The sequence below is a fragment of the Perna viridis genome, chromosome 10, assembly GCF_037379345.1.
Source record: "Perna viridis isolate PV_CMFRI_1.1 ecotype Kerala chromosome 10, ASM3737934v1, whole genome shotgun sequence".
Classification (NCBI taxonomy): Eukaryota; Metazoa; Mollusca; class Bivalvia; order Mytilida; family Mytilidae; genus Perna; species Perna viridis.
In genome coordinates this window covers 33,835,046-33,860,353 of record NC_142454.1, presented here as the reverse complement: position 1 = coordinate 33,860,353, position 25,308 = coordinate 33,835,046, and the positions used below count along the sequence as shown (strand labels likewise).

General features: G+C 34.0%; 1 protein-coding gene and 1 pseudogene across 2 annotated transcripts; one reads left to right on the top strand and one right to left on the bottom strand.

Moving 5' to 3' along the window:
• Positions 1-2,195: 2,195 nt before the first annotated feature.
• Positions 2,196-17,233, top strand: LOC148605512 (heat shock 70 kDa protein 12B-like; annotated as a pseudogene). The gene is made up of 5 exons (XR_015915963.1): positions 2,196-2,269; positions 6,521-6,886; positions 11,451-11,678; positions 13,594-13,753; positions 14,226-17,233. The product of XR_015915963.1 is annotated as a heat shock 70 kDa protein 12B-like (transcript).
• Positions 17,234-18,130: 897 nt separating this feature from the next.
• On the bottom strand, positions 18,131-24,751 carry LOC148605511 (uncharacterized). The gene is made up of 2 exons (XM_088549231.1): positions 24,601-24,751; positions 18,131-21,162 (listed from the first exon to the last, which is right to left on the bottom strand). Exons 1-2 carry the CDS (start codon positions 24,712-24,714, stop codon positions 20,935-20,937), a joined length of 342 nt encoding a protein of 113 aa, XP_088405357.1. The 5' UTR covers positions 24,715-24,751; the 3' UTR covers positions 18,131-20,934.
• Positions 24,752-25,308: the final 557 nt, after the last annotated feature.

The following is a 25,308-nucleotide window of genomic DNA, read 5'->3' as shown; positions in this document are numbered from 1 at the left end:
ACCAACGAGTTCATGATAACGACCATAAAACTTCTGTAGTGATGACTTCAATCTCATAGCAACATAACCCTGTTCCAGAAGCCTAATTGTAAGAAGTTTAGCGCGATACAAACAGTCTGTGTAGTTGTGGCAAGCCCTGGCATAACGTATGAGTTGTGATATGAAAACTCCATACGCAGGTGCTGAAGTGATATCGTCACAGATGAAAGAAAAGTTAAAAATTCTGAATGAAAAGTCATCACGTTTGTCGTGAAGTTTGGTCAACAGTTTTTTCTTTATCATCGATTTCTAAGTGTAGGTCATGATATGAGGCTGACAAATATAAAAAAAAGTATGACAAATGGCGTCCATATGTAAAATATTTAAGTGTTCGCCCCAAATCACAGGCGGATCCAAGAAAGGGGGCGAATTTCCTAGTTTTTGGGATTTCCCACTCGCTTAAACAATAATTATTTTTTACATTTTTTGGAATAGACATATGTTAACGCCTGAGTCATGTAGCCATAAACTTGTTAGCCGCATTATAGTCTCGTGGTATTAGTTCCCGGTAAGCTTAACGCCAAAACGTTTTATGTGCTTCATTTTTCAAACACATGCATGTCATACATGAATTAGAAATAAGTGTAGTGCTTTGAAAAACGACTTATTTAGAGCACATATTATTTTTGATAAAAGCTGTTCTTGTGGAGCTATGTCAGAAGACGCAGAACATGTTTTTCTCGTCTGTCCAAATTTTACTGCGCAACGAAACATACTTTTTTCACAATTTGGCTGGTCTAGGAACAAATATTTGTCTCAACATTCTGCTTTTTGGAGATGATAATTCGAGTTATGAGTTTAACTCATTGATTTTTAGTTACGTTCAAACGTTCATTGAAGCTACTAGGCGGTTTGCACGTGAATAATATAATGTCGTTACATTCGGCTCGTAGGGTATATCGTGAACACTACTTGTGTTTATTTTTATCATGTTCCACTTTAACATTGATGCATGTGTGTCTTGAAAAATTCAACTTATAACTCATTTAAACATAATACATTCAATTTGAGTAAATATTTTTCAATATGTCTGCCTAATTTTATTCATGCTTAATCCCCAGTGCATGCATTTATGTTTATGGGTCACTATATGTTTGTTTGTCTCTATAGTAACTTCGTAAATAATACTATTTATTGTAAATGTCATAAGTATGTATTATTCAAATGTATATATTAGGAGAAGGCATTGATAAGTTGTACAACTTGTGTCTAATCCAATTGTCTTTGACAGTAAAATATGTTTAAATCAATACAGGAGATAGAGTGACTACTGACCGGTTGGCTAGGAGTTAGTATAGTGTAGCCGGATGGGTTGACATACCTACCTGCAGGCTGTAGCTTCTGTAAACTACATTGTCTGAATATAGCTGAAATATTGCTGCTCGGACATTAAACCCCAACAAACAAGTGAACTAGCACATTAAAAAGCCGGTACGTCAGTACAAATTATAAACAGGGTCTGTTTGATTGATAAAACACAGACGTCCTGAATATGATAATTTTACTTTTGCAACATATTCATGTAATAAGTTTATTTTTTCCTTTCGTGTGATTCATCCAAATAAAACTGTCTAATATATACTGTTCTTTATTCTATATCTTGCAAGGACAGAACATGGGGTTGTTCCGAGAGTTGGGACCCATCCCCGCCTTTTGTTGGAAAATTTAAATCAATTTTCCACAACATGAGCTAACAATGGAAGCCTGAAACACATTTCTTTTCATTTGTTTTCGAACGGAACCCCCTTTTTGTATCATTACCTGTCTTTGTCGAAGAAACATTAGGCATTGGATTGCATTTTATTTCTTTGAAGCAAAGCGATTACATCATCTTGCGTACAAAATTAAATAAAAAATGTGGGAAAATGCAAATGAAACGACTACTAAAAATAATCGTTATTTTATCTTTAGCTTGTGATTGTATTTGTTCACAGTTACAACAGTCGCAACAAACCGAAACAACAGGCACCACCAGTCATGAAAATAAAACAAAGCAAAAAAGTCGCTTTGGACAAGTTTCAGGCTAAATTTTCATAAATATATTAATAAATTACATATTGATAGCGAGATACGATATTAGTAAATATCGGAGATAAGTATATTGATCGTTCGTTGACTATAACCCCATACATCGTTAACTCCCTTTACTGACCAGGAAGTAAGAAGCACTACTTACGTGAAGGTAAGAATGTGGGACCTGAGAATAGTGTTTACTCATGTAGATGTCTTGGTGAGTATTAAAAATGCGCAATACAGAATTGGTTTGTGAAGTAGGTACCGTGTGTTTTCACCTCTTCAAATAACATTTTGCTCCGTGTTTATTTGGTTGTTCCCGAAGAGTTCTACAGCTGTTGTCTATGTTATGCTTATAGTACTAAGTAATAGTAGATTGCCTCACTAGTTTGTTGTTGTATTTTGTTTGTTTATTTGTTTGTTTTGTTTTGTTTTGTTTTTTGTTGTTGTTGTTTTTTTTTTTTTTTTTTTTTTTGGGGGGGGGGTTGGGTTTGGGTTTTGTTTTTTGTTTGTTTGTTTTTTTTTTGTTTCGTTTTCGCTTTTGTTTTTCAGTCTATATGTGCTATACTTTCATATAACGATCAGCTTTTCTGCATTCAGATCTGCAACTTCTAGAAAAATCATACATTCATCTCCCACTATAGTCGGCGTCACATAAATAACATACTGTTAAAATTTGAATAAAAATATTTTCTACGACTTTATTGACACCTACCGTCGTTTAAATTGTCTTAAATGACTTGCTCATTCGTTTAGCCAAACGGCTTCTCCCTAAACATTGAATCGTTAAATTCCGGTCAGATTTTAATTCTAGGTGGCAATATTTACATTGTAAAAAGTCGGCCATGTTTACAGTGATCGGGTTGCTAGGAGATGTTGTTTACGTTTAAATGGTTTGTCCAAAAACCGAAGAACCCAGAATGCAATTCGGCGTTATTTCGGATATCTCGGATTTATTTTACGCGAACAACGTATAATACCGAGAAGTTGATCAAGCAGACGATTGTCACCGGAGTTCGACGGGAACTTACGCACTTCGTTTGTAAACAAATCGTCCCGTAAAAACCAACATGGCGGATATTAGTATGGGATTTTCCCGTAAGGATTTGTTACGCATGATTTAAGCTAATAAGCGACTTGTTTTTGAGAAGCTGTTTGGCTAAACGAATGAGCAAGTCATTTAAGACAATTTAAACGACGGTTGGTGTCAATAAAGTCGAAGAAAATATTTTTATTCAAATTTTAACAGTATGTTATTTATGTGACGCCGAGTATAAAATCAACCAAATCTAGCCTAATCAAGAACAATAACTCTTGCAAAGTGCAAATTCCATGTACAGTCCATATAATTTTTATCTCAAAAGTGCAATAACCAAATGAAAAACTAAAACTGGTTATGTGATCAGTTAAGTTCTCTGATCTAGAAATAAAACTGAATTCGGTTGATTTTTGACATGCATGAATCACCTTCTGTCTGGTTTTCAGAAAGACTGCTACTTAATTTCATTTTCTGATTTCTACATTCGAAATTCTTAATTGTTCGTCCTTATTTCTAAATTTGTAATCCATTCTTCCACATTCTTAAGTTTTTCTCCTCAATTTGTTCTTGTGATTTTCTTCATTTTGTATTCTTACTTATGCATATATAATTTGGAAATTATAATTCCCAAATTAAAGTTATGGAAATAGAATTCAGAAATAAAAATTTAGGGGTTAGATAGGGATACAATCATAATCATGTTTTGCTTTTAGTTCCATTGCTTGGTTTGCTGTTTAAAAAAATGCTATTTATGTTGTGTCCTGTATGTGTCTGTCTTATTATAATTGTTTGTCTTTAGTTATCGCTTTGTCAATGTATACTACATGTGTGCATGCACTGTATAGCTATTCGTGTATCTTATGTCGGTTATAAAAGCTCATAAGAGCTTATGTTGTATTGTTATGTAGTTACCGACTTAAAATAAAGCTTAATATTCGATTTTGATTTGATTTGACGTAATGCGTTTTAGTTAGCTATATGTTATCCGTCTTGATCGCAAAGGCGCTTGAGGTATGCAGGTGGAGAACATACCGAAACAGTATCTCAATCGACCAATAATTTCGGCCACACGATTTTGTTCCAATATGTTTCCACCCATTGTCGTTTTGTCTGCTCATGGGGAAGTCAACGTTTTCGGGTCAAAATTAAACGTTTTCAACTGATAAAATTTTATTTCCAGTACTTAACGGTAAATTATTTCTTCTGTATAATATTGATAATCTATACATGTATTGTAAAATAAAATTAGGTACAAAATCTCTGAACTTATAGAAATCTTGTTCTTAATGAGCTAAAATGGTTATAATGGGAAATGACAAAAATACCCCGTTATTCCACACTAGTCTGTATAAAGGGGAAAGGAAAAAATCCGAAATATCTAGAAATTGCCGAAAATGTGTCTAAATAATATTTTAAAGAATTTATTTTATTTGCACGTCGTGTATTATTGAAAATCTTAATCGAAACGGGATAGACTCATATAAGGGACACGGACTTAATATCTATTTATAACTACATTTTATTTGATTCTTGCTAACCTTATTAAATATCGACACAAAAGAAAACACAGAAGCGTCGATCAGTGGGATGATTCAAATATAAGTAAAAATCTAAAACATAGCCTAAAACAGAGACGATCTGATACACAGTGTAGCGAATCGAATAAAAGGAATTTCAAATAAAAGCTTGAGATTATCGAAGCAAGAATTCACACTAAAAAACTAAAGCACTAGCAATATTAACTCCCACAAAAAAACCGGGAGTGACATCAGGTGTTCCGGAGGGTAAGCATGTCCTGCTCCACCAGAGTCACTGTCGCCACATTGCAAGTGAGACTAATCCAGTAATAATTTAGCAACAATAAATGAACTTTCAGACACGTGTCAAACACTATTCACAATAGGGCGGAATCATTACATGTAAAAGTATCATGATGAAATTTACATAGTAAATAACTTGAAAGTAGTGGAAACATCATATTAACAAAATTGGATTAAGGTAACAAAAAGATCACCATAAAACAAACACCATTATCAACTATTTTTAAACCGCGATCGTGTCGGTGGAATAAGGCTTCGAAACCTTGAATAAGGGGCGAAAAGGGAAATATCCCTGCCAAATGAGAAAAAGAAAGAAATTGTTTTTAACATAGCAATATGTAATTATATCGCCGTACTTCTATATTATGATGAGAGTTTTCAAAATGATACATTTTCTTTATTGTAATGGGAAATTTGATTATTACTTTCATTTCATATAAAACGTGAGATATTGAATTAAAAAAAAAGTCAGGAACAGACATGTTGAGACTTCTTCAAAACGTTGGCTTGCTCCATGTGCGGGGAAATTTTGAAAATGAGTAAATCACACTAGATTTTGTCAGCATGCTTTCCAGACATGAACTGGAACATAGAGAAATTTCTATTCCAGTCTATTCAAGAAGATATGACGACATTGAGAATAGAATAATTAATTTATTGGATTGTGATTGAGAGAATATTCTATCGGCGAGGATGGCCCATTTTGGAGTGTTCTAACACTGACGGTGGCTAGCTGGACACCATACTTTAAAGCATCGTCAATGAATTTCCTCGTTTTGAATTAATGTTACGTAAAATACTTAAGGAAATAGGGATTAAAGTTCAAAGGTAGTGGTTTAAAGATGCCATTCGTATGATAGACTATTCTAGTACGCAAGAGAGTAGATCGTTCAACTGCACAGGTGAGTACAACGTGATGGCACCGAACCACATATTTCTCATAGACTGTAACCATAAATCATTAAGACGTAGATTTATAATGCTATATGGAATTGACGGCTTCAGTAGGCTTGTTATGTTTCTACATATGCCACCGCTTTGAGTATGGTGTATTCTTAAGGGTTCGGTCAGGAAAAAAAGGACTAAAAAACGTATCTGTGGCGGATATCAAATTGACAAAGCATGGTGACAACTGTATGATAATAGGACTTTAAGTTAGCACGCACAACCCACGAATAGAAAGGTTGAAGTGGAGCATTTTCGGTGTTTTGTGTTAATTTTACAATTTGTATTATTATATGTAAGATCAGGGAATTCTCGATCCACTAAATGGACTTCATTCAGCAGCCCTTCATTACATTTACATTGATGATGATGTCAACAAAAGATTTGATATCTGGGCACAAGCTTTGGCAAGCCATAGAGAACATCAATAGTATGGACCTGCGCTTATATAGCTTTAACCAAATATTTAAAGAAATAATATCTTCAATTTGTCGAGAAAAAATATTTGGTTATCGTCAATTGTCTCGGGAAAAGTCCAAAAAAAATAAACCAATAGGCTACTAACAAAATTTATATCCAAGTATAGATTTTACTTGTATGATTTCTGTATTGTAATGAGTCCTTTTTGGAACCTTACCGCTAACAAGATCCGTTCATATTACAGTTAAAATGGTATTAAAGACTCCATAACGACCTAGCTACTTCGACCATGGCATGTGAAGAACAAATGCCAAACAAAATGATGATAGCCGGTATTGACTTCGGCACAACCTATACCGGCTTTGGGTATTCAATGAGAGACACTTATCAAAGTGACCCACTTAGAATATGGACTAAGACCTGGAACTGTTCTGGGGGAGGACCTGCTTTGGTGTCTGAAAAGACACCAACAATTTTACTTCTAGACCCAGCTCAAAACTTTCATAGCTTTGGATATGATGCCGAGGACAAATACAGCAAACTTGCGGAGGAAGAACAACATGAAGGATGGTACTACTTCAAACACTTCAAAATGGCACTTTATCATGAGGTATAGATTGCACAGATTTCAAATAGGCGGAAGAATCTGTCCGAAATTTGACCGATCCGATTCTAAAATTATGGTTTTACTAGTTTAAGTTTATCATTACTTTTTAGCTCACCTGACCGAAGGCCATGTGAGATATTACCATCACTTGGTGTCCGTCCTCGTTGTAAATAATTTTTCAAAATTCTTCTTCGCTGACAATAATTGACCAATTGGAACTGAACTTGGTTTGAATGTTCTTTGGGGTATCCTGCATAGAATCCTTGTTGGTAATTTTTATCATTTTAAACACTGCCGCCGTTACTAAAAACAGAACATAGGCGTCGGACAGTAGTTTTTCGCATTTATCTCCAAGTGTTCAGCATGATGAGGTCTACCTGTGGTCAAATTTTCGTTTTAATACATTAAGCCATCTTAGAGTTATTATTCTTTTTGACGTTTTTTTTTTCTTGTTGCTATTTTTAATGTTATTTAATTCTTTCAAAAATCGACTCCTCTGACACTATTTGACCAATTTGAACCAAACTTGTTATGAATGTTCCTTGGGGAACATGCATAAAACTATTGGATTTTTTTATCAGTCGAGAAACATGGCTGCTGTTACTAAAAATAGAACATAGGGGTCAGACAGTAGTATTTTTGCATATATCCCGAAAACCGTTAGGTTAAGCCAAATTCTTTCAATTGTTAAAATCATCTTCATTATTAGGCCTACAAAAGTCTTTAGGGATAAAAGTTGTCAAGACTCCTTTTTAGAGTTATTGCACTTGAAAGGAGAAAATAAATGGTTTTTTTTACAGTTTTCCGCCAATATCTTGAAAACTAGGATAGATAGAAATAAACCTTCAATTACCGAAATGATCCTGATGATAAGTCCTACCAAAGTCTTCTTGAGTCAAAACTGTTGGACAACTACTTGTTAAATTTATTGCCTTTGAAAGGCGAAATTCAACCAGGTGAGCGATTTAAGCTCCTGGGAGCCTCTTGTTTTCCTAGCTCCTCGCTTTGCACCTAAATTCTTGACAGGGTTATTGTTCTTTATTTCTAATGATAGCTAATCAAATTTTAAGCGCCACCTGGTGGATACTTTCAGTCGCGTATGACTACAATTCCGGCAACTTATTCAAGAAGAAATTCTCCTTTCTGTATCTGATGTTATTTTTAGTGTAGCGGAAATGACCGAGTAGTTTCGATTGCTAAGTGTCATTCAAATTGGAAATTTGAAGAAAAAAATGGCGGGAAAAGGGGTCGTTATGGCGACGGCGACTTTAGCAACGTCTCGAAATCTCTTAATTTGGACTCGGCATGTTAAATTAACAAAAATCCAAGTTTCCTCCAAATCGGGGCATTTTGAAATTTGGCAGGTAAATCGGTTGCCTTTGCAACGGGAAAATTTCGTTTCCATTTTCTTCTTTTTTTCATTATCTTGTTTAGCATGTTAAATCCTACCACTGTACAAAATTTCAAGTTTCTGGCATGGGTTTCATAAACAAAAATCATTGACTATGGTTTTCCTCAAATCTGACTTCGTCTTCAAATCTTCAATTTCATCTATTTGATTGGTTGATATTTGAGTTTAAGAAGTTGTTTATGAAACCGGTCCCATGGCCACCTATGTTTCCGAGATATTGGAAAGGTTTGTTCCGTATCTATTTTTTAGAAACAGCGTCATTATATACCGGGTGATGGATCGTTAAAAACGATGCGAAACATAACAATAAATAAAATAAACGTCTAAATATGTTTAACATCACCACAAGATGGTAAAATTTAAATTGAATATTTCGGATAACAGATATCCTTTCTCAGCATAAAACTCGTGAAACTATATGAGCATAAAACTCACAAAACTTAACGAGCATAAAACTCACAAAGTTCAAGATCAAAACAGATTCAGAAGCTGAATCGCGTACCCTGTGGGTGATTGTACCTTTATCAAAGGCTCACATAAGCAACTGATGAGGAGCCTGAATGAAAATAACAAATAGGGTCTTTTTATCAAAGTTACAATTAACTGTGGAAAACAATTTTAAAAAATATAAAAAGTCCAAATATAGTAGTACGGCGTATTGATGTATAGCAAGTAGTGCTGTACCAGCCTTAGATCCAAGACCTAAAAATGAATTATTTTTTCTCGTTAATTCCATCTGGAGAAGTTGTTTGCAATTTCTTCATCCAAAAGCTTTCCCGAGATACTCTTTTACATTTTGACCAGTTTTTATTATGTTCTATGATCGTCACAACAATGTTGTGGAGATCCTCCTTGGTGTGTCCGGCAGATCTAAGATGGCGACTCAGAGGGAGGTCTGGTTTGCATTTGTAGTCACTGCGATGACCATTCATACGCCTGTTGAAAGTTTGTTCTGTTTCGCCAACGTACTGCATACCACATCGGCACTGGAGAAGGTATATGGTATTTTCGGTTTTGCAAGTTACGTCGCAAAAAATGGCAAATTCCTTTCCAGTGCAGTAGCTTTTAAAAGTTTTGGTGTGCAGCATCTGGGTACAGGTCTTACATCTCTTATCTCCACATGGTCGACACAGGCCAGTTGTATTTTGTTTAGACTGAGATGAAATCTCTGCTCTTACTAGGGCATCTCTTAGGCTCCTAGGTCTACGGAATGCCAGGACCGGGGCCCCGGAAAGAGCTTGGAGAGCTTGGGATGTTTTTGAATGTCTTTCCAATTTGAATGCAGTAACTGCGAGAGTTTCCAAAAGGCTGGATGGTACTAAAAGCATCCCATACAGTCAGGCACTTCGAATTCGGCGTATTTGTTCTTCTGACGATACCACCAACAAACGTCTAGATGAACTCCGTGGTCATTTATTATCGCGTGGCTGTAAATCAGCAGATGTAGATCGGGGATTTGAACGTCCTAACAAAATCAGCCGTAAAGATCTCCTCGAGTACAAACCTAAGAAAGAGAACTAAAGGGTCCCTTTTGTACTTACGTACCATCCAGCCTTTTGGAAACTCTCGCGGTTACTGCATTCAAATTGGAAAAATTCAAAATCTGTTTTGATCTTGAACTTTGTGAGTTTTATGCTCGTTAAGTTTTGTGAGTTTTATGCTCTTATAGTTTTATGAGTTTTATGCTGAGAAAGGATATCTGTTATCCGAAATATTCAATTTAAATTTTACCATCTTCTGGTGATGTTAAACATATTTAGACGTTTATTATATATATAGGTCTGAAAAATTCCAAACGATGTTAAAACTGTCAGATTTTGCGAAGCAAATTTTTCGTCGTTCCCTCCGCGGGACTCGAACTCGTACCGCTGTGACATCTATGGCAACACCGCCAGCGCCATGGACCACTCGGCCACCTAGGCTATATAAAATACAGCTTTCGCTGGCCAATCATTCCTCTTCGTAGGATTAATCTAGGGCTTTAACTTAGTACACGATGTATGGTAGTACGGGACAGTTCATCTAGGTGTTATTATGTAGGATACAGGATCAAACTAATGATGCATGTCACAACAAATCAAAATTATACAATGTCTCAAAATTCTGTGACGTTTTATATAAATAGATAGGTAGGTAGATAGATAGATAGATATCCCAATATTTACAAGTGACAAAGTCTTTGTTTTGCTACATATGTGAAACCCCCAAATTGATTTGGATCCAAATCTAAAAGAGAGAACAAGTTATAAAGATTTTGTGAAAGTTTTATTCAATTCCATTCAGCGGTGTATGCCGGTCTTGCATTACATATCACTGGAGGTCATAAAAATATACTGCGTTTTCTTTTTGTCTCTTTTCTGACTTACAAGATAGTGCAAAAATAACACTTTAAGATGACAAACTTTTTATAAAGAAAATTTTACCTTGTAACATAAAAATTTTCCTCTGAAAAGGTTACTTTGATGAATACAAAACGATTGTCAACTAGAGAAAATGGCTATTTAAAGTTCAAGACTACTTCGTAGACTCACCCTACTTTTTTGCGCGAAATTATTTTTTTCAAATGTCCTTAGAAATGCCACATAAATAAAAGTTTTATTGAATCAATTTACAATTTTTTTCTAAAAATCTTTAAAAATATGCACTTCGCTGGAGGTATATGGGAATATTAGTGCAAGACTGATACCGTAACTAATGAGATGGTCCCCCATGTCCCCGTAACCGCAGATGACAGTCAAAAAAATTTTTTTTCTTGGTGAAACCGCCAAATTGATTCGGATCAAAATCTAAAATAATAAGTGCACGACGGAAATATGTATTAAAGATTTTGAAAAAGTTCCATTCTATTCCATTTAGCGGTGTAGGTGGAGTAACGGATAAGAGATGGCCCCACCCCCTTTGCGTAACGGAAGGGAGCAAGGAAGGAAGGAGAGAAGGACGGAAAACCCTATCACTATATACCCCACCTGCATAAATATTACAGAGAGCGCTGGTTGTATACCATGTCAATGCTTCAAATTTTCGTTCTTTTTTAACTGCACTTTACAAACGATTTTCGTTTCGTTTCGTTCCGTTTTTGCTGGAATCAAAATGCTTGCAGAATCGTGCAGAATTTTTTTGAATAATCAGATAGCATACTCTCAATCTCTTTTCTAGAAAATTACTCGGACAACAACTTTAAAGACTGATCAGAATTTAGAACTTCTGGCATTGCAAGTCTTCAAACATGCAATGTCATATATCAAAAAACAGTTACTTGAGGTATTAGAAAACAAAAATCTACTGAATTCCGCGGTCAAAGAAAAAGAAATTTCCTGGGTTTTGACTGTTCCAGCGATCTGGGATTTCAAAGCAAAACAATTTATGAAAGAGGCCGCTAGTCTGGTAAGTTCAATTGCATTGAAATATTTGTGAAACATATATTATACAAGGTATAACTGTCTGACACGAGAACTAAAAACTCCACACGGAAGCATAAATTATTATCCTGAGGGGAAATATTTCATATTTGTGGGCAAATCAATTTGGTTTTGAATATAATTAATTCTATCATTACACACTAATCGTATCTAGGCAAAAGTCATTTACGTGTGACAGTTAATGCTTTAAAATCAGCATTAAAACGTTATACATCTATAAAGTGCTAAAAGAACAATTACATTATAATTTGAATCTGCCGGCTTTCATTGAATCAGTTTCATTGGCCAGCCCGCAGGGGTTTGTTCCTACTATCCAATATGCAGCCCAACTAGAATGGTGATCCCAGATTTGGGGGTATCTCGCTTTAACTCGTTTTTTTTTTTAAATAACATATTACTATTTACCAATCAATTTATGCAGTCACATAACAAAAGATGAATCTAATAAATAAACACAGGTATCACCATCAAATACTTCTAATTAAGTAAAAGTCTTTGTGAAAATCATGCAAATTCTGTAAAAGGTGATTCACCTGAAAAAAAGGCTACACACATTTGTTTTTGTTATTAAGTTGTTTTATAGGTCTGTATGAATTAAATGTATAATCATTCATTCCAATCTGTCTGTTTTAGAGATAATTTACATTGAAACAGTTTCTGTTGTATTTCTGTGTCATTTACAGAGTTATCTCTCTTAATTTTGGTTTCTACTGTGTATTCAATACAGTTTTTTTTATCTCTTACGAACAAGTGTTATATGGAAAGCCACATAATATTTTCTGTTTACTTAAGCATTTTAAACAAAATATAAAAATCAAAATATGTAGTCTTTCTAACCATGAATACATCTTGCATGATTCTTAGCTTGGGTGCTACTTTAACCAACACAAGGTCTTAGACCTACAATCGCTTGAACCGAAAGTGAAACTGCTGCGACCTTGACATTGCTAAATAAAACATACAATCTATTACAATAGAAAAGCGCGGGAAAATGAAATTGAATTATGGGAAAATTTGGGGGTACCCCAGGGCTACTAGCATAAGCTAATCATGCATTTTTTTAAATCCCAAATATTCAATGATTGGAGTAGGAGTCGTAGAAACTGTATTCGAAAATAAAAGTGCAAAATGAAAGTTGCCCACTGGAAATATTGACACTTAAAATCTTGTTACATCCTACTACAGAAAAGTACTGGGAAATTTCCTGCCAGAATTTTGACACTATAACCAGTCAAAAATATTTCACAATATATAGTAGGTCCGAGGAAATGAACATATGAAGAGTTGTTTTAGGACCTAACAAATGATTTGAACAGTTTCACTGATTACCCTGAGATATGATTAATCACACCCTGCCTGTTTTTTAAAGCAGAACCACACCTAAGCATTTGTCTAGCGATGTTAAGGTCGCAGTAGTAACACTTTCGGTCCTAGCGATTGTAGAAATATGGAGTTTGAATGTACAGATATTTGTGTTGATTTAATTAGAGGTATCTGATGGTGATACCCGTGTTTATTAGATTCATCTTTTGTTAAGTGATTGCAGAGTAGTAAATAGTAATATGTTCTATTTCATTTGAAAAAAAATGAGTTGAAGTGAGGCATCCCCAAATCTGAGATCACCCTTTTCGTGTTATATGCTAGTGGGGCTGCATGTTTGAAAGTGTGAGCAAACCCTTTTGGCCTGCCTTTCAGTGTTAAGCAACTTTGATTAATGTATATACTAGTACATGAAACAAACAGTCTTATCTCCGAATTAAAAATTGAAATCCACATCAGGTTGACCTTGGCCATACCATTGCTTTTGAACAGTTGTATGATTAAGTATATTAACTGCATTTAAAAATGAATCTGTATAGCTAAGCAATGAACTTCTTCAGGCAGGGATTCCAGCCAAACAATTAACCTTGGCATTAGAACCGGAAGCCGCCTCCGTGTTCATTAAAAATATGAATGTTAGTATTGATCGAGGTTTAGACGATGGTCCTAGTCTGTCTGCATATAAACCCGGTACACGATACATGGTGCTAGATTTAGGAGGTAACTATAGTAATAAACAATATTTATAACTGCTATGAATGCAAGAAGATAGTGTAGTAATGAGAGTGACTACCTTACGAAAGTAAAAGGTTACGATTTTTTTTAATTCATACTAATAATAGTTGTTATTAATCTTAAAAAATTCTTTGAACCTTGAAAAAGTAGTACCGAAGGCATTTCAAACAAGTGAATTTAAAATATGATATTATTAAAATGATATTGTCGCAGGTGATGACTTAGCAAAATATAATACATCTAACAAATTGACTAAATCCTTTAAAGACAGAACGTATACGTATATGTTTAAAAAAATAACGAGATACAACCAACTTGGATGGGTCATCTACCGGTTTAGGAAATACTTTCGTTAGAACTATGTTTCATGGTGAATCCATTAACAAATACTTGTTCATGAAAGTATGAGATTTCCTAGAAATCGGTTTTACATTGCATAGAACTTAATTATCTGCAGGTGGTACTGTTGATGTGACCGTGAGAGAAGTCATGCCCGATCGTACACTGAAGGAAGTTACTAAAGCTAGTGGAGGGGCCTGGGGAGGCATGTATGTAAATGAAGAAATGTATAAATTCCTTGAGCAAATCTTTACAGAGGAAATCATGACAGAATTTAGACAATCATCTACTTCAGATTTTTTAGATTTGGAAAGAGGAATAGAAATGGTGAAACGGAAATTGGGAACTGATAAACAAGGTCGCTTCACCCTATCAATACCAATGGATCTGCGAGACAGATTTGAAGCCGCCAAGGGAGAACCAATCGATGAAGCCATTAAAAATTTAAAATTACCTCACCCAGTTGAAATGAAAAGGGATAAGCTAAAATTCCCGCAAGAAATGATGGTCCATTTCTTTACTCCATGTATTGAAAGTGTCATAAATCATTGCCGAGAAGTACTTAACAAGGCAGATGGGAGTAAGATCAGTGACATCATAATGGTCGGTGGCTTTGCAGAGTCTGCAGTAATGCAGATACTGATAAAAGAGGATTTTCCAAATAAAACAATTGTCGTCCCAGAAGAAGCCGGGCTTATTGTCCTGAAAGGAGCAGTTTTGTATGGACATCACCCTAGAATTGTGTCCTGTCGCGTAGCTAGTAAAACAATTGGGTTGCGTAATTTGCGGTACTTCCTTAAAGACGACGACCCGGAGGACAAGAAGACCATTGAAGGTGGTGTGCCTTACTGCAAAGACATCTTTCATAAGCTTTGTGAAAGTGGAGGTGAATTTATGCTTGGGGAGACTGTGGAACATTTATCCTCTTCGCCCCAATATGACGGAAATGACTCTCAACCTCTACCAAACCAACGATAAAGATCCTAAGTATACAACGGATGAAGGTTGTGAGGAGATTGGCCAGTTGAAAGTAGAAATGCCAGACACAACAAGAGGAATGGATAGAAAAGTAGTTGTCTCTCTGACTTTTGGAGATACAGATTTAATCGTTTCAGGAAGGGATAGTGACACAGGAAACATCGCAAACGTCCATTTGGACTTGCTTCGCCACTGAATTGTACTGAAATTGTTTTGATTGTGGTTGGTTGTATAACGCTAAGGCACTGTCGTCGTTGTCCGTAGACATTGGGTGTTCGGACATGCAATTATAACTTGTATGTATGTGTAGGATATCTATGAAATTGTACTTAAAGGTGCAATACCCCAAAGGAAGGCAAGGTTGATTCTAGTTCTTGTCAAAATGTGTTCCTGTGTCAAACATCTGGTCTCATTTTAATTTCGAGTTTTCAAATGCTTCAACCACTTACAGTCTATGTCAGAAATATTGGATCACAACCCCAATTCAGAGTAGAATTAAGATTGAATTCATACTTCAGTCGATGTTTGTCCAAATATTTGTGGTTGTATCGAGCCGAGCCCCGCGAACATTTTTTTATGTAATAGCTGTGATTATTAAGTCAGTAAGGGCTGTTTGTTTTAAACTGAATCATTGAGGAAAATTACTTACAGTTCTGAAATCCATGTATAATAATGTTAGAACATGTATTCGCTATAATGGGTTTAATTCTGATTTTTTCACCAATAGTTTAGGTGTCATGCAAGGTGAAGTTCTTTCACCTATTTTATTTTCATTTTATGTTAATCATTTTGAGCTCGAGTTTATCTCAGAAGTATTACACCACTAGAATTTCAAAATATTACACTTTTCTTATTAATGTATGCTGATGATATGATTTTAATGTCTGAATCAATTAATGGGTTGCAAAATATGCTTAACACTTTGTCGAACTATACAGAAAAATGGGGTCTTACTGTTAACACAAGGAAAACTAAGATAGTTATATTTCGTAGAGGTGGAGCTGTTAGAGCTCAAGAGGAATGGTTTTATAATGGTAATAGATTGGATATTGTAGACAAATTCTGTTATTTGGGTGTATTGTTGCATTACAATTGTAAATTTCTTATAACACAAAGGCATTGTGCTGAACAGGGTAGAAAAGCCATGTTTGGCTTATGAAAAACTACATCATCTTTATTTTTGAATGTTTTTACTATGCTGAATCTATTTGACACTTACGTAGTCAGTGTATTATTGTATGGTTGTGAAATATGTGGTGCACATAAAGCCCCGATGGTTGAAAAAGTACATTTAGATTATTGTAAGATGATACTTGCAGTGAAAAGGACAACATGTAACGTCATGATTTATAATGAACTTGGAAGATATCCTTTACAATATGAATGTTATTTTAGAATGATAAAATTGTGGTATAAAATTTTGAAAAGTGATAACTATTTTGCAGTCTTGCTACAAAGAATTGGTAGATAATTGTGCCAATCATAACAACTAGGCACGATGTATTAAGCAAATATTATATCGTATAGGTATTTATTACCTGTGGGACAATCAATTTGATATTACTTTAGATAAGTTTTGTTTCTATGATATCAAAAAACGTTTGATCATGCCCAGCAATATCTTTACTCTGTATTAGATGCTACTTCAAAATGTAGAATTTATAAATACGTAGTTTCTAATGTTGAACTTCAATTTTATTTGAAAAAATGTGTTATCCCTGTTGTTTATCGTAAATATATCACTAAAATCAGATTGTCTGCGCACAATCTGCTTATTGAAACAGGGCGGTATTATAATATTAGTAGAGATACTAGGCTTTGTAATATGTGTCAAATGAATGTAATTGAGGATGAGTTTCACCTCATTTTACAATGTAATTGTTATATTGATTTACGTAAAAGATTTATAAAAAAGTATTATTGGTCTAGGCCTTCCGCCTTTAAACTTGTTCAACTACTAGCTGTTGAAAACACAAAAGTTATGCAACTTAGGCAAATATTTATGTCATGCATTTACAATAAGAAACGCATCAATATAATATTGTAACAATAATTTCTGACGTCTATATGTCATTATATATTTTTTTGTTCACCTTATACTGATAAACTGTAAAGTTTAAAGTTAATAAAGAATTGAAAAAAAATTAATTTCCCTTTGTTACTTATTGTGATTTGTTGGAACTTTGCATTCAGTCAATAAGTCGTTTTTGTTTTTTCATTGTTAACTTCTGTATTGTTTCGTTTCCAACCTAATGGTATTCAATTTATTGTATAATAAAATACAAAATTTGTGACACAGGTTAATTTTGCTATCGGGACCTTTCGTACTGAAGTTAAGATATTGTGGTGTTCTCTGAAAATATTATCATTTTTTATGCCGATATCCTTGCAGTACAAGTTCATAAATTAATTAAGTTAACTCGGACTGGGCAGAATTTGCAAGACTACTGCGTTTAACGTGGAAACCAGCGGACATCCAACTGTTCATTATAGAGGAACTACACAACAAAGACCTTCAGCTTTATGTTATATAAAGACCTAAATGTTAATGACTAGTAACACATGCATTTAAGAGACTATTCATGTAGAAACCAGGCAGGACCATTAATATGGATGGCACAGGCCAAGTAAATTTCACCCAACCATTTTGGGGGGTTTCAATGTAATGTTAAACTCATTATGACTTTAGGAAGAAACAGGGTTTTTTTCTGTATGGAAAGTGGATGACTCCTAATATTTTCAAATTTCCCTAAGAAATCAACTTAATTTATGAACAGATAAAATTTCAACTCCAATTTTAGAGTGTCTAGTGTTTTCCATGCACTTTATTTCTTTTTTTTACCATTTCAGTTAATTATAAGCCAACATTCATTTCTCAGAAAAGAAGAGTTAGCCAAGAGGTATTTAACCGGTGAAAAATATTTGAATACGGTGGCAAAATTTGAATAGCACCACTCAGTATCTCGGTCTTCTATGGACTTTTGAAGAATTCATGGCAAGGTAATATTTCGGCAAGTTGGTCATGTAATAATAAGACATTGAGAATAAAACAGATTTCCATCTTTCAACAGTTTCAACGTATAACATTCCCACAATGCAATACTATCACTATTTACACTAACAAATATATAACAAATCAGCTGGTATTGGAAATAACTGATATTGGACTTTTCTGGATGAAAGGGAAAAAGTACAGCTGCTATGAAAACATACAAGCCTTAGAACTTCTTATTTAAATGCAATGCCTAACATTATACATTCTTATGAACATATAGTGTATATTTAGTTTATATAAGTTTCCTAAGTTCTTTAAGGTTTGATAAATAATACTCCTCATTAACTAGTGTTTTTGTGACTAAGTGCAAACCACTACCAAAAGATCAATTTCTAATTCACGAAAATTTTTTACAGAAAATTTAGAAACATAAAATTTTATACAAAATTGGATTCCAAAGAGCAATATTCTATTTGCAAAAGCAGTCAAGACTTCTAAAATGAATTGCAGAATCCAAGTTTCTATTCTATTAAGGTCTGGCCACAGTTGATATTTGAAATAAGATTTGAATGAAGACCTACAACACTGAACATACTCAACAGCTCCTATATAATAAGGGTTCAAATATAATTTTAATGATGGAAGGTACTGTACTTTTCAAACCAATTGTCTATAAAGGGAAAACCAGAAGTCTTCAATCAAGTGTCAATGGACAAGGTACAGGACCCAAGTAAATAAAGGTTCAGGCCAGAAATTGAGGAAAACTATAGTTCAGGTTGCAAATTACTGTAGTATATATCAGGGGTTGGAAAGAAAAGGGGCCATGGGCCATTTGCTCCTTTCTGGCTGGAAACGGCCTCTTTCTCTAAAAGAAAACTATATGGTTTCTTAATAAATGGCCCCTATCAGATTGTAAATACCTTTGAAACATCCTGAAATTTGCCCCTTCTCATAATTTTCTTCCCAACCATGGATATACTTAACATAGCTTACAATACTGAAAAAATGGCTAGCTCAACAGGAAAATTTATAGAAATATTTGTCAAATACACATATGTCCATTATAGGAGGTGCACATGTTCAATACTGGTATGAGTATAAACATTGTACTAAATTTGAACACTATTTGTTTGATACTTATTGAATTGAAATACTAATTACACAGAGTAGGTACCCTTGAGAACATCAGGCAACAAATATGACTCATTTCCAACATGCTGAAATGCAGATTCTTTAGTAATTTCTTCTTAATAGGAGATAAACATCTCCAATATATAAAAAAAATCTGGGCAAAAATTGAATGGTTTTAGAGTGATCACTAGGATGTTACAGATAAATCTAGACAGCACTAAGACAAAAAAACGTGTGATTACTGTCACCTGCTGAAGAAAATTAAAGCCAGTAGGTATATTTTAGGTAAGTTTTTTTAATAGCTAATGGAGATCACTTTTTTGTACAATAATTGAGGGTTAAGTTATGGATAAGGGACAAAATTTCCGGAAATTGAATTTCTGATGAAAGAGTTAGGGTCAGGGACAAAAAAAATAAGGTCAATCAGGGAACAGTAAACACACATCTTTTTTGCCTAAGTACATGGAGCACATTTAGACAAATTACAGCAAATTAGCTCATGCTTTGAAAAAATGGGGTTGATACCAAATTAAGAGCTACACAAGCTTTCCGTATTAGCTTTAAACTGTGATGTACATGTAGCTTGACCTTCAGATTTTTATATTTCATGTATATTCTGAAGCTACAAAAATTGACCACTTATAATACTTCACAAGCCCAACATGTATTACACCAAGTAGCTTTTTACAACATTTTTTTAATAGAAATGTGTATTTCTACAAGAAAATGCATGGCAGAATTTCACAAAAAAAAATCTTTTCAAGGGGAGGTAATTTGCAGACCCAACTCGACTTTTGCGAGTATGAAAATTTGCATTGCAAGAAGATGTTTACTTAACAACCTTATTTCTGCAACAACAAAAAATAATAACAGTGCAAGAAGTCTGTATTTTACTTAAATTTACAAAAAAAAAATTATATTCTAATCCACAAACATTAAAATTCAATTTTCTGAAAATCAAGCTTACTCACCTATTTCTTTTGGTATCTTTTTCTCATATTGGGCTGATTTTTATAATAGTAATGTGTATTTCTACAAGAAAATTCTGTTTACAAGGCAGAATTTCACAAAAAAATCTTTTTCAGGGGAGATAATTAGCAGACCCAAAAGCTACTTTTACAAGTATGAAATTTGCATCACATGAAAATGTTTATTTAACAACCTTATTTCTACAACAACGAAAAAATAATAACAGTGCAAAAGTCTGTATTTTCCTTAAATTTAAACATTAAAATTAAATTTTCTCAAAATCAAGCTTATTTCTTTTATGTTAAAATAAAGTATCACTACAATGTATGTCCATGAAAGGTCCTGCATGAGAAAAATTTGGGAAAATCACAGTTAAAATTATATAATAGGTTCATATATAAATTCTAAGAGATTTTTGTTATACTAATATCAACCATTGGTTTGATTCAACTTTTAAAAAGAGAAAAATGCAACTTGGACTTTTTACAAACATGTAATGGTAATTAACACCTAGCTATTAAAACTATTAAAAGAGCACTGTACCAACACAATAAAATGAAAACTGCATATGTATTTGTAACAGTTCATGTCCTGCATTAAAAAGAAAAAAATAAAAGACACTATAACACAACCCTTCCTAATTTCAAGTCCACACGTAATAACATTCAACTAACATCACAACATACAGCCTTGTATCCTGGATCACGTTTTCTTTTGGCACAACGCTTGACAGGTGGGGACCAACCATTGATGTTTACACATTCCTCTCCTTTTCACAGTCCATGTCCGTAACCTTTTCTTCGAATTCCTGTAACTGAGTGGCTTTACATGATGGACAGACTTCATAATCCATGAGGTACCTACTTGTTGGATGGAATGGACAAATTTTTCTCACTCTTCCTCTAAACATATCTCCACATGACCTACACAGAATCCCCATTAACTTTCTGTTACATAGACATTCTAAGATTGGTGGATGAGGCTGTATATAAAATAAAGAAAATATTTAACTAGGCATTGCCCCTAAGGGACAAATACCTGGTACTCCTTGCAGCCTGTTGAACCCTACACATTTGGGTTCCTATGTGGATATATGATTCATAATGGACACAATTTTATGGTGGATAGACTATGCACTTTTGACACACAATTTGCTACCATTTCTAAAAAACTGCAATCAGAACTATTTTTAGTTGATGACATAATAACAGAATATGACTAATTATTGACAATATGCACATCTCCATATGACAATCTAACACTCCACTGAGTTTCATTACAATCCTGCAAATTGTTAAGTAGGAGTTGTGGACAATGCATCAAACCAATGTTTTGCTGAAAAAATGCCTAAGTTCCAACAGCTGTCATTTCTACAATTTTTGTCTAGTCCTGACAATTGCACATCTCCATATGATAATCCTACACCCTATTAAGTTTCATAACAATCCTGCAAGTCCTTAAGGAGGAGTTGTGTACAATGCACCATGCACATCTTGATGTAGTTATATTACATCCTACGAAGTTTCATAACAATGCTGCAAGCTGCTTATAAAATAGTTAAGACAGACTGATGGACAGACAGACAGGGTGGAACCTATATACATGTACCCCCAAACTCTTTTTGTGGGGGCATAAAGATAATGATAAAAAAATAACATACCTGTTTAAGGCAGAGAAAAACAGTGTTTCATGTATGTTTACATCAAGATAATTAGAAATCATAGATGAATAGGCCAGTTCTTTATTTTTTCCTTTATAATTTTTTTTAAATACAAAAGGCATCTGGAAAATATACATGTACATGTTTTTACTAGGTCCAATTGTGAAATAAGTTTTTTTTTTAAACCAGCTTCTTCAAAACACATTTTCTTTAGGCCTAGGAAATACAACTTTGTGATGATTAAAACATTGGCATCTTGTGATTCAATTTCCAAGAGATCCATAGACTACTGTCTGGACATCAGAAAAAAATGCATGTTCCTGGCCCTTTATTCAAAATAGTTCCAGTTAAAACCTCAAAATATTAATCCCAGCATTCCTTTTATGATGTGGCACTGTAAGTACCAAATTTAAAAACATAAATTCACTTACCGTCCAAGTCTCTTACATGTATACTCCAGCTATTGCCCGTTCATCCAGGAAATGGTAGTTTCTGGTCCTTATTTTGGCCCTTATGTAATTTCTGAATAGATTAAGTCACAAACCCAAAAAACAATCCCAAGTTTCCTTGTTAGGTAAAGCATCTGTTGGTACAATATCAACGAAAATCCATAGACTTTTACACAAGTTAAAATGCTTGTTTCTGGTCCATTTCTGGCCTTTATTCATAATAATTGATTTACAACCATCAAAACCTAATCCAAAGATTCTGAAGATACACTGTATATACAGAATACAATGTAGCATCTTGTGGAACAATTTCATAGAGATACACTTATACCTAAGTAAATGTCTGGATAATGTCTACAGTTAAACAGGATAAAGATGGGGACAGCGCCATACCATTATATCACTGCATTTTTTTTTGTAGTTGTGTATAAAGTAAAATAATTTTGATGTTTATTAAACTAATCCCCTTTTACAAAAAAATCTTTTGGGTGTATGGCATCTCTCAGTAATAGTTGAATCAAAGTGCTGTTAGCACTGGAGGTTTTGATCCTTGTAAATACAGCATGAACAGAATGAATTATTGTACTACTGTCATCACAAATTCGTATTTTCAGTATAATTTAGAATTTTTTCCTCCTATGCATTAACTCAATGTCACCTTTTGATCAATATTTAAACAGTATTCAGCTTTACCACATATTTTACAAATTTTGTTTCATTTCACAAATCAAAAATCAGACTTTTTTTCGACTGATCAAAATTCTCCACATTAGTTCTATGCAAGATACCCCATGGAACATTCATACCAACTTTGGTTCCAATTGGTCATATAATGTCAGACGAGAAGATTTTTCAAAGAAATTACATTAAAAAAAGCAAAAAGAAAATGTTGAAAAAAAGCAATAACTCCAACATGGCCGAACAAATTAAAATGAAAATTTGACCATCATGCAGAACATTTACATGTATGTCAGAATTTGGCTAAACCTTATGGTTTTGGAGATATATGCAAAAAACTAATTGACTGATAAAAAATTCAAAAATCAGTTCTATGCAGGACACCAAAAGGAAGTCATACCAAGTTTGGTTCCAATTGGTCAAGTAGTGTCAGACAGAAGATTTTTTAAAGAAACAACATTAAAAAAGCAAAAAAAACATTGAAAAAGGTAATAACTCCAACACTGCTTCACAGATTAAAATGAAAATTTTACCACAGATAGATCTCATCATGCTGAACACTTTCACTTACATCAGAATTTTGCTTAACCTAATGGTTTTTGTATGCAAAAAACTACTGTCTGACTCCTATGTTTTATTTTTAGTAACAGCGGTCATGTTTTTTGACGGACCAATAATCCCCACCCCAGTTCTATACAGGATACCCTAAGGGACATTCATACCAAGTTTGATCCCAATTGGTCAAGTAGTGTTGTAGAAGAGTTTTGAAAAATTGTTAACGAAGACTAAATGGATGACCACAACAACTACGATGACAATAGCACACATGGCCTACAACCAGGTGAGCTAAAAAAAAATGATGACTTGTTGAAATAACTTGAAAACCATATGGTTTAACCCAATTTTTTAGGGGGTGGGGTGGTAAAATTGATCAGCAAGGTGAGACCTACCTATGCTGAAATTTTCATAAAGATCCATCGCTCAATGTTGGAGTTATTGCCTTTGAAGAAAAAAATGACAATTAGAGATCTGTTTTATAATATGAAGACTGGACGGACAACTTAACCATACTATTGTCACAAGAATCATTTAATCTGTACTGATTAAATGATTCTTGTGACAATAGTATGGTTGTCAAGAGTCCAGCTTTAGAAAGTTTTAAAGACTTTTTATCACCAGGTGAGCGATTCCGGCTCTCTAGAGCCTCTAGTTTCAAAAGTTACAGAAATACCCAAAATGCTACCATTCCAAGGTCTGCAACTTTTTAAATATTAAATTTTAAAGTGTGCCTTCTACAGAAAAAATGCTTCAAACATGATAAAAATTCATATTTTTCACTGCAATAACACATTTTTCCATCTTTCAAGTTTTTAATGGATTAAAAAATAGCTATGAGGCCATTGAGGTGCTGGTAATCTTAGAACTGACCAGAGCTTTAAATCCTCCAATATTGATGAAAAATATTGGTAGTAATGAAAAATGTGTGTTTTATTTAGGAAAAAGCTTATGCATAGTAAAGTAGTTAGTACTACCACTGTACCACTACCATGCTGCCAGAGAAAAAATTTAGAGTCCAGAATAGCATCATGAAATCAAATCTTGAAAGCTGCAAAGTTTCAAACAAAGTCAGTACCATTTCTTTTTCGGGTGACCTCAGTCTGATAAACTTCCCTGCTTCTTGTAAAAGACTGCTTTTGGTAACGTTTGCACTTTTGATTCCGTGTGGTACATTGTTATTTCCGTCCATTTCAACTTCTGTTTACTCACGTGATCACAAGCAGAGTATTTGGCGGGAAATCAAGAGTTGTCGACCTTAGTTTGAAACGGAGGCTCACGTCAAGGATTTGGTCTCAGTATCGTATTAATTTTCCCCATAAGTGAAGTGCATATTTTTTGGATTTTAAAAAAAAATATATGTTAATTGATTCAATTAAACTTTCACTTATGTAGCATTTCTAAGGACATGTGAAAAAATAATTTCCCGCAAAGAAAATAAGGTGAGTCCACGAAGATCGGACAGAAAAGTAGTCTTGAACTATAAATAGCCATTTTCCCTACTTTCACTTTCGTTTTGCACTCATCAAACCAACCCTTTGCTCTATTTTATAAGTCATTGTTCATATCTTTTGACAAAACACAAGTTTGTAGAGAGGCAAAAAGAAAATGCACTTTATTTTAATAGCATCCATGTTTTGACGTACACCTGCTAAGGGATATGCAATACGATACTGGTACCATTTATAGTCTACTTAAAAAAATTCTCACGCGTGCAAAAAATCAGTTTTTACAATATGCGTTTTTTTCCCAAATTTATCTTTTATATATAGATTGTTGTTTCTTC

Bases quoted from the DNA above. Each gene is read 5' to 3' on its own strand.
- LOC148605511 (XM_088549231.1), bottom strand. From the start codon at position 24,714: ATGGACGGAAATAACAATGTACCACACGGAATCAAAAGTGCAAACGTT. The intron at 21,163-24,600 runs GTACTGACTTTG...TTTTATATACAG, and splicing joins GGTCACCCGAAAAAGAAATG to CCTCATCCACCAATCTTAGA.